At 36.3% G+C, this 11064-nt stretch overlaps 1 protein-coding gene across 1 annotated transcript; it reads left to right on the top strand.

The window, feature by feature from the left end:
• Nucleotides 1-56: 56 nt before the first annotated feature.
• LOC136800944 (uncharacterized) lies at nucleotides 57-9808 on the top strand. The gene is made up of 4 exons (XM_067057554.1): nucleotides 57-189; nucleotides 4057-4400; nucleotides 6576-6783; nucleotides 8105-9808. Exons 2-4 carry the CDS (start codon nucleotides 4092-4094, stop codon nucleotides 9049-9051), a joined length of 1464 nt encoding a protein of 487 aa, XP_066913655.1. The 5' UTR covers nucleotides 57-189; nucleotides 4057-4091; the 3' UTR covers nucleotides 9052-9808.
• Nucleotides 9809-11064: the final 1256 nt, after the last annotated feature.

The raw sequence follows: 11064 nt of genomic DNA, 5'->3' as shown, positions 1-11064 counted from the left end.
TAAAACTTTTGATTGCCATGCCAGAGCACAAAAACACAAGCTGTAACGACGATTTTTCTATGTGCACATTTTTTTCTAACTCTCTGTTGTTTCTCTTGTGATGTTGATATAGAAAACGCTTTTAAGAAGATTTTTTTGGAAAGAATAATTATGGTTTCAGTTTGATGTGGCTTTAAAGATTTCTCGATGGTAAGTTTTTAGCTTTTTCGCGTAAGTTACAGGCTGCTGAAAGTCTATCTTTGATTTAGCCTGGATGCCCAAGTTCAAAATTTTAGAAAAAAAAATTTACCTCAACATACAAAGTTCTAAAATCATAGAGCTTGGTCTCCCTAGAGAATGAAAGTGCAAACCAGAACATAAAATATCAAAAACTAGACTGTGAAATAGTTTACAGCCTGAATATCCAGGCTATCTTTGATTTTACAGGGGACAAAAAGGATAGAAAAACAAAACATTAATTAAATTTGGTGTCTCAGATTCTAGCTACGAGTCTGTTCCTCTAAAGAATCCTGCATTGTAACACGTATGCGTGAAGTCAGGTAACTTGCATTAGTGGAGGGAAACTTGCATAGCCATCAAATGACTGACCAATCAAAGCAGCTCCGCTCGCAGCTCTCTACTCTACCATTTTTGTTTTGATTTAACTTTATATTTTAATGACCAGCCAGGTCATTCATTTGAGGGCTATGCGTGTTAGCCTCCACTGATGCAAGTTACCCGATCTCACGGTATGCGTGATCTGTCGTTCTTTTAACCATATGTAGTTAATTCCCGTGATAAAAAAAGACGAATGAATACGTAAGGAGGGGGGGGGGGGTACAGTCACTTGTTGTTTTTTATGAAATTTGTCATTCTTTTGTCTATTTTTAGTAATGCAGTATTCTTTAAACAAACCCCCTCTACATAGTAATAAAACTTCGACTTTAGAAAGATGTATACTATTAGCTCAGAGAAGTGTAAAGAGATGGAAAAACAGCTTCTTTAAAACAATGGAAATACGGTTCGTCATGTACCAGGTCCTTTTCCCCTAAGGGAGTTAGTTTTAGTTGATGGATTTCTTTTGCTGTTGATAAAAAAAATCTGTATGATTAGCGTGACGTGACGAAATTCTTTTGTTTTTAGTCTAATTATGCGTAAACTTATATTTTGGGAATATCTCACGCAGACCTAGACGATGTTATCGTCCATTACATTGATAGTAAAGGCGGGAAAAATGGCGGTATGGCGTTATGGCGGTGAACGGGAAAAAAATCGGCGGTAGAGTTTCGAAGAAACGGCTGTAAACTCTTTTCAGCAAAAAACCCGATTTTTCGTTTTCTCAAGACAACGAAAATATTTTGTTATCAAAAGCAAAAATAATAACATCTACCTTATTCCCAAGAGGGTCCCAAGAGCAATTAAAAATGACAAACTTTTTCTCTTTGTTTGGAACGCAATATTCTATCAAAACAATGAGAAACGATAAATTGTTGTTTTGATTGCGAGAGAAAATACAAGTATCAGATTGGACGCGATAAAACGAGCCGCAACGAGAGTTGTACTAACGCACTTTGTAATAACGCCACACTTTGTAATACCTGAAGCACTTTGTAATAAAAACTGACGCACTTTGTAATGAATGACCTAACGCACTTTTTAATAAAAATTAACGCACTTTGTAATACCAAAAGCTGACGCACTTTGTAATAACACCCTACGCATTTTGTAATACAAAAAAGCTGACGCACTTTGTAATAACATCTGACACACTTTGTAATAATTTAGAGAATTTAAACGTTTTTTACCACCTGATAACACAGGAAAAAATTTTCGATTTCCAAGGTTGGAAATCTCAAATTTTCTTAGTTGGAAAAAAGATAAAATCCAATGGAAAATCCAACCTGAAAATGTGGGACATTGTCCAAGGTTGGAAATGTTGCATTTTCCATGGCTTGGAATTTTCGAAAATTCAGTTGAAAAAAGCCAAAATCCAAGCTTAAACAAGGTTGGAATTTTTAAAAATTCAGTTGGAAAAAAGCCAAAATCCAAGCTTAAACAAGGTTGGAATTTTTTAAAATTCAGTTGGAAAACAAGGTTGGAATTTTCGAAAATCTAGGTTGAAAAAAGCCAAAATCCAAATTTAACAAGGTTGGAATTTTCGAAAATCTAGGTTGAAAAAAGCCAAAATCCAAAAAGTGATGGCAGAGATGTGGAAAAGAGATCTTAAACAAGGTTATTGTTTTTGTGAACAGTCACTCGCTAGCCTAGGCTCGATGGCTCTCGGTCAATCTCTCGTTATTGTTCGCACAGATACGTGGTTGATCTTAGATCACTCACACAGCTCAGCAGGGCGCTATTTGAAACTATGACACAAGTACCCTATGTGCTTCACTGTGCGAACTCACTGCGATTGACCGAGGCCGCTCCGAAGCGACGCCTCGCCTGACGGAAACTTACAGCTTGACTGCTCACATTATAGTCTAATATCCAGGTTAGCTACACATCAAAACAGTTTTGAGCGAAAAATCGCTTGTGGTTTTCTCAAAGGAGCATGCGCAGAAAATGGTTAGAAAAACGTAATTTCCACATGGATTTTTTAACGTTTTCCAAACTGTTTGGAGAAACACAAATTTCCAACCCAAAAAGTCTAGTTTTCCAATCGAAAGGGTTGCAATTTCACAAAAATGTAATTTCCACATGGATTTTTAACGTTTTCCAAACTGTTTGGAGAAACACAAATTTCCAACCCAAAAAGTCTAGTTTTCCAAGAAAGGGTCTCAATCTTAGAAAAATGTAATTTCCACATGGATTTTTAACGTTTTCCAAACTGTTTGGAGAAACACAAATTTCCAACCCAAAAAGTCTAGTTTTTCAACCTGAGGTATCAAATTTACAAAAATATGTATTTTCACATCGATTTTTGACCTTTTTTTTCAATTTCCAAACTGTTTGGAAAATAAAAATTTCCCACCCAAAAAGTCATGTTTTTCAACCAGCCTTGGAAAATTGTCATTTCTACATTGGTTTTTTTTCACTTGATTTTTCAAGCGCATTGGTTTATTCTACAAAACCTATGGGTAATTTACGTTTTCCAAATCACTTTAAAGTAATCGCTCAAATTTCCAACCTTCAATTATAAAACCAAAATTTCCAACCCAAAAATATCGAATTTCCAACCTTGGAAATCGAACATTTTTTCCTGTGTAATGTCATCCATTTTGCCACCGCTTAAAAAAAAGGACTCCTCTAACTTTTTACCACTTTAATTTCATCTATTTCATTTTATTTTTTCTCGTTTGTATTAAACTTTTGAGCAAGCATAATCGTCTGTATTTGACATTCGAAGAATACAAAGAATTTTATCTATAAGAATTGCTCAAGGACCAAGCTAAAAGTTAATATGATGAAATAAAATTTTAAACAAATTTAGCTTACAACCTACAATGGTGGCCAAAATATGATTATACCTTTTATGACATTACAGTATTTCCAAAAAGGATACTTTTCGCATATTCTGTCTGCAGGGAAGATAAAAAGGCTGTAGACTTGGATAGTATTCGAATAGCGCTTCGTCGTGCAAACGTCATGATTATTACTTCTCTCATTTGACCGAAATTCAATCCCACAATCCTTTTCGTCTTATTTCAAAAGTCGTGAAAGTTATTACTTTTTCTTTGTAATTGAGTGTAATTTGCGTGCAAGTGTAATAAACGCAAAGTGTGATGGGATTGAATTTCGGTCAAACAGAAAAATCAATGTCTATTTTTAGATTCGCGACGGTATGCTATTGAATACAATAAAACCTCTAATTAACAGACACTCTAAAAGGCGGATACCTCTGATTAGCCGACAATTCTATTTTCCCCGGCCATTTCCTATTTAAATCAAATCCTCATAAAAGATTGGCGGACCCTCAATTAACGGACCCTCCGATTAGCGTTTAATTTCAATTCGAATTGAATGGCGGTTTTGTGCTCTCCTCCTGCAATAACTAATGTTAGCTATTTGAGGGGCAGAGACTACTATATGTTAGAGAAGTACCTAAAGTTTTTTCTCATTTTTGCTTTCACCAAATAGGTTACACCTTTAGACACCATATTGGTTTTAACTGAATGGAAGTAAGACGACGTTCCCCTAGCAACAGTGTAAACATGGAATCGTTACCTTCGTCACAAGAATCTACTCCCGAAATGCCACGCAAAGCGGATGATAAACATGAACGCGCGCCTGAAAACGAAGACGAACGCAAACAACTTTCAGATGATTTAAGAAACTTGGACGAACAATCGGCCCGCGCGGCCCGCATGTTGGTTTATAAAAGGAATAAATATGTGTTTTTGTTACAATCAATGCTCCTTGGGATTTCATACTCCATCATTTGGCCCACTTTATTACCGTATATTCTTGAAGATTCAGCTCAGGTCAGTGTATTATGATATATAACAACCTTGTTCACTGTGTATTATCAGCTTTCTGATGCTTACTGATAGCGCTAGATAATACCCTGGCATTGTCTGTTTTTCGAATGCGTAAGATGACGTAATTCAAAACAAAACGTCAGATTTCATTTGTTTCTGGATTTGAAACCATTGCATTACAGTGCAACTTTATAACGTCAGATTTTTTCATGGCGTATTGTTTCGAGAAGTTCCTTCTCTGAGAGGGGGGACTCGCGCATCAGCCAACACCAGGGTTTTCTCTGGCGTCCATAAGTAACGTAAATATATATTGGTTGAATATACAGTAGTAACCGTTAACAATCCAACCCAGTTGGCACACAACGTTGTTTCAACGTCCATCTAACGTTATATGGACGTTATGAACATTAGATAAACGTTGAAACAACGTTGTGTGCCAGCTGGGAAAAGCTCAAATGCAAAAAGTAGTGATAGTAACGCTGTACAGTCACTATGAAAAAAAACAAAAACAAACTGGTGCATAGTTCACAAAAGACATTTGCAGTGTTTTTTTAGACGGTCGGCTTGATTCGTCTCTCACATTATTCACAAATATTTGCATTTGATTATTGAGCAAATTTTTTATCGTTAATGGCAACTACAGTAGGTATTTATTTAGCCTGTACCAAACTCTTCTTCGCTGAGTGAAAAGATAACGCGAAGTTTGGTTTGTTACGGTTACGTAACATTCCATGTCTCAGACATTAGCGAGTTTATGTATTTGCACTTTTGAGGACGGTGAAGCGGTTTGGAAAAACCCACAACTCTGACCCGCAAAATCGAGGACGGTGAAAGTGTTGATTTACCGTCGTCCTCGGCTGGTTAGGATCTAGTCAAATTAGAACCTTACCGTCTTCGTCACTGAAAAACACACATACATAAACTCGGGATTTTTTCGTAAGTGGTGGAGGATAGCTATTTTTAGCATTCAATTTAGCTCAACTAAAGTGACCTTACTTTTAACGCATCAATGCAATGGTATCTTTCATTTCTAAAAAGAGCACTCCTACGCTTTTGTTTTCTCGGATTTTATCCCAGAAAACTGACACAGAATCTCGCTTGCCAAAACAGACTGGCAAGTTTTTTCAAAATATATGAAAACGTCCCTTGGGCGGGGTGGTACACAGTAGTTATTTGTTTCAACATCAATTTCTTTCAGAGGTAGGAAGCTTTTAAAGCGGGTTGTCCACTTTGTATAAAGAATGTAAGAATGTTCTTGAGGGATATCGACATGACGTCACTTTTAACTTTTGTAAAGTTCTAGCAGGATATCATGAGCCCCGCTGGGAGGGGGCATGGCCCTCACCTTTTTTGCAGACTATTTTTTTCAAAAGTCAAAAACATTTTTCATGTTTTTTTTTATGTTGCTCTGCCGTTGTGGGTGACAATCTTTTCCCAAAAGTTTTGATCCTCATTTCAAACAGCTCTCCAGGGGCCCATGACATTCACAGCAGATAGAAGAACTGACATCAGTTTAATGCACCTTTTCGACTGTAGACTAGTAAACCACGTCGTTGTATTTCACTGCAGATTAAACTTTCAAATGGGATCTATTTTTTTATATGTCCACAGTCCTTTTTTCGCACCTATCCCGGGGGGGGGGGTACTAGGGTTGCGAGCTGACGGAGGGGTGCCGCCCGACTTTCGAACTTTGGACCCTTACCGGGACTAAAAAGGAGTGAAAAAGGGGGGGGGTAAAAAGTTGAAATTTTCCTATTTTTCCGAACCTTAGTGGGACTGAAATTAGATTTTCTGATTTTTCCGACCTTTAGCGGGACTTTGGAGGGCGGCACATACCGTACCCTCCATTTGCCTAAGTAACCCCCCCCCCCAGGCACCTATAGACAATAGAAAAATGTGTCAAAAAAGGCCTGGGACAGTTTTAGTGGGATAAGCGGACAAAAAAATGCCCGTGCAGCAATTAGCAGCTAGGGTCGAAAAGGTGTATGCAAGGCATTTAAGGATGATGGTAATGAGACTGGATTCGAGTTTGCCAGGAAGAATGACGTTGAAATATCTGAAGTCGTTTCTTAGACATTTTTTTGTAAATTCAATACCTCAAGCCGACCGTGCCAATAAAAACTGATAGTGTATACAAAAGTTTCATTTTTTAAAAGTTTCATTTACTTTCGTTTTTAGATTTACAAGTCAGATCAATCGCAAGTTGTCAGTCGTATTTTGTATGGAATTACATACGTTGCATATCCTCTAGGTTCAATGGTGTCTGCAAAACTTGTAGAGAAACTAAACTTTAATACGAAAAAAATGGTGCTGTTTTTAAACATGTTTGAGATTTGTGGAAATCTATTGTTTACGCTGTCAATGATACCTTGTGCACCGGCTGTAGGTAAGTTCATTGAGTTAAAGGTTTTATTTCTACATAAGTGTTTCCGCTTCATATCAGACACATATTTCATATCAGGAAAGTGTCTTGCTATTGTTATATTATGCTGATATAAACAAAAAAAGTTATTATTTCCCTCTTTCTGACCAATCTTGCTCCACATCCGTGTCAAAGCCAACGTGAAAAAGCTTGTGAATTAAAATTGACGAGTAAGCAAACGATATCACTTTTACTTAAAAACAAAACCTTTAAAGTCCTGAAAGGGCTAGAGATGAAACTCTTATTTCTCGGTTTTTCTTCCCCTCTTATTTCCCATGGCACACAAACGCCGGATTGAAGGCTCAAAACTATTTTAGGATATAAAAAAATGTGCAAAGTGAAATTTAAGAAATCGCTCGATTCAATCCATCATTCTGAATGTGAGACACTCAAATTTAAAAGCTTTACCACTCTAGCCCCTTGGGCTTAAAACTGAATGGGTAAATGGGTAATTAGTTTTAGAGCTTACACACGATTCTGTTTCAATCACATTTGCCACATCCTTTTAACGCAGAGTGTACTTTAGGCATACAAACTTTCGCGAGATTGAAAAATTGCAAAATTCACGACATTTACCTTCGCTAATTCGAACACAAAAAATCTTTTTTGCGAGCATAAACTTCCGAGAGTCAAGACATAAAAATTAAAATTTTCACACGAAAAATAGCTAAGAGCAAATTCTAAAAGCTTTACCACTCTAGCCCTTTGGGCTTATAACTGAATGGGTAATAGGGTAAACAGTTTCAGAGCTTACACACAATCCTGTTTCAATCACATTCGCCACATCCTTTTAACGCGGAGTGTACTTTAGGCGTACAAACTTTCGCGAGCAGAAATTTTCACAAGGTCGATAAATCGCGAAATTCACGACATTTATCTTCGCTAATTCGAACAAAAAATCTTTTTCGCAAGCATAAACTTCCGCGAGTCAAGACATAAAAATGAAAATTTTACTCACGAAGAATAGCTAAGAGGGACAAAATACTTCTTGAATTGGAGTGAAACTTTTGTCTTTTGACTTATGTTGCCTTGCCAAGTTAAAAAAGTGTCATAAATTTTACATTTTATTGTAATTTAGAAATGTTACAGATTTTGTGAAGAATTTTTCGCGTGCATAAACTTTTGCAAATGATCCTTTCAAGAATTTTCAAAGACATTTACTTTCGCGAAAAGGGCTAAAATTTGCGAAAATCGCAAGAAAGTTTGTACGCCTAAAGTAGTGTGAAAAGAATGAATGATCTGATAAGAGATTAACCTTAAACCTCATTGTTTGTCATACCTTTAGGTCGATTCTTGGCTGGTCTTGGTGACGCCTTCTACGTCGTCCTCATGAAAGAGATGCATCAATACACTGAACTATCAAACGAACGTCTAACAATCGAATGTTTAGCTGCTTTTGTGCTTGGTGTCATTCTTTCCCCTGGCATCAATATTGTGACCACGTTCATGCATTTCTCTTTAGGTTCATTAACCTTTGATGCCAGTAATTTCCCAGGATTAACAGCAGCTGTTTTATTCCTGATCATGCAGTTTATTATCGCTATCTTCATTAAGGATCATAGTGATGAAGAAGAAACCAATCGCGAGAAATCCTCATCGGGCGCCACGCCAAATAAATTCATTGATAGTGAATATATTAAAGATCTTGAATACACTGCTTGGTTTGTTAATGGTTTTTCGTTTGTTTATACCTATATTGTAGCCTTATTCGAGCTCATTATTCCATTCTTAATGTATGAACGTCTAAAAGCATCAACAATCGGAGTCATGCTTTTATATGCAATCATCGGCACTGTGTATGCAATGTTTTTGTTAATGACTATGACCGTGAGTTTTGATTACCAGCCTGAGATCTTTATCGGAATATCGATCATTGTCGAGATCGCAGGCTTATCATCAGTATTATATTTCACTTGGTTAACACAATACACAATCGTCGCTGATATCATCGGCATCGGGATCATCGTAGTCGCGTTGACTTTGTTATGGAGTGTTGACGACGTTCTCTTCATCAATTTCGTCCAAATGTTTGTTCCGTATCATCAACGTGAGAAAACACATAATGTTCGCAAATTTATGTCAAAATTGGCTTTCGCTTTTGCTGGTATTACAATCCCTGTGCTTTACCCGACAATTTTATTTTACTTTCTACCTGTTTTGATTGTGATTGTTTGTGTCCTGTTTGTGAACTTCGTGGTCATCAAAGTTGTTTTAACGAAGAGATCGAAGTAGTGGGGTTTATAATTATGGTAGATCTTGTATTGAAAAAAACACACATTGTCAAGACTTTGTCAATCGCAAGATATCAAAAATCAAATCAATCGAGTCAAATAGAACACAATAGATGAACTTAAATTCGATCGATCGCCGATTTTACTAGTAGAGCAACTAACCAAACATAATTACCGTAGAGTTTAGTTTTAACCAATCAGCGCCTGAGAAAGACCAAAAAAAGTGATACAGAATTTTCTATCATTTGTACAGGATGTCCGGAAAAAAGTATCGAGTCGTACCACTTCTATAGAAAGAAAGTTCTGTGTGTGTTTCACTAAATTTGCAATGTTTATTAAAGTTTCTCTCTGTGTCATGTTAATTGTCATCTTCTATGAATAACTTTTACAAAAAACAATTCTCAATAACTTTAACGTCATGCAACACACACAACAACCTTCTACTCAGAATCATGTTCGAGCTCGATACTTTTTTTCCGGACACCCTGTATTTTGGCTAACGACCTTACAATTTTCAACCTTGAATGGGATTTTAAAGTGTTGGAGAAAGAAATATTTTGAGAAGGTCCAAAGATTCGTGTTCTCAATGGTGTTTTCATATTTGATTTAGACTTAGGTTAGGTTATATTTTTAAAATGTTATCATTTTGACTGGATTGTTGCTAATATTGATCTTTTGTTATTGCAGGTAATTAGGGGAAAAATCTGTTAATTGTTATTTTCTTGCTTATTTTATATCTTCCCGTCTGCGCACTTTTTTGTAAGGCAAAAAATGGCATTTTTTCGTGAAAGTATTAAAAAATTCGTAGGTCCTGTAAAATTCTATGATGGTGGTTATCATAATATTCTTTTGAAGTATATAAAAGAAGTTTTCAGACTTAGTATCACCAACCATGTGCCAACAAAGTAGCTTATCGGGGAAAAAATTTCGGAGTTTTATTTAGTCGGGTTTTTTTTCGTCGGGGTAAAATTTCGTCACCTACAGGCATTTTCGTCACTTTCCCCCGACCAAAATTTTAACTTCGTCACTTTTCCCCGACCAAATTTCCAATTTAGTAACTTCCACCCGACGATATTGTTCAAATGAAAATAGATCTTGTAATTCGACGTTTAAAGCACTAATTTCGGCTAATAAAGGTGTAAGAAATTGGGGGTGGGTTGGGGGGAAAAAATCGAGTAAAAGTTTTGGTCGGGAATAAAAAAATTGGTCTTGGTCGGGTGATAAAATGTTGGGGAAAGTTTTCGTCACCCCCTCAAAATTTTCGTCACTTTCCCCTGACATTTTTCCCCCGATAAGGTAGTTAAGAAACTAATTTTATTATCCTTTAGACCACGTTCACATACTACGGTTGAAAATGAAGCCATTCTACTGGTTGATAATAATAAAATTTACGACCGCCTACGTCGTGGGCTTGGCCGGGATGGAACAATCTCTCCAACCCACAAGGCCTAGTTATGTTTTTGAGAGATTATTCCATACCATACCTCCATACCTTCTTGCTCATGGCAAGGGCACAAAAACTATTCAAAGTTTGAAATAACGTAAATCTTAATATTAACTGCGTAAATAACCAAAATAACTCATGACAGCAAGCATTTATGAAGCATTTTTAAACATTGAGTTAGCAACCAAGTACAAAAATAACGTGGTCTATTCCATTTCAAAAGAATGGTAAAAATAATATTTACTAAAAAGTTGTAAATATAGTAATTATAATAAAAGGAGCCCAGTAATTATGAAAGGAAAACTAATATTCCTAGATTTCAAAAATATGCCAAAAATTAGAACACCCCTGTGTCTCTGAGTTGGGTATGGCTTGGTTTTTATCTACTTCAGATTCTAATGGGAGCTGAATACATTTTTTTTATAAGAACCAATAAAATTTTGCTGAGGCTTGGTTGTTCTAATTCTTTTGGCACTTTAAGCCTCAAATTATTCTTATCCAGTTCTTATTGGATGTAAATAGGTGTTTTAGGCGTTATACCCAATTGTTACTACTTTGACCCCTCTAAAT

Source organism: Clytia hemisphaerica, unplaced genomic scaffold, assembly GCF_902728285.1.
Source record: "Clytia hemisphaerica strain Z4C2 unplaced genomic scaffold, Clytia hemisphaerica genome assembly, whole genome shotgun sequence".
Lineage (NCBI taxonomy): Eukaryota > Metazoa > Cnidaria > Hydrozoa > Leptothecata > Clytiidae > Clytia > Clytia hemisphaerica.
This window is presented reverse-complemented; position numbering and strand designations above follow the sequence as displayed.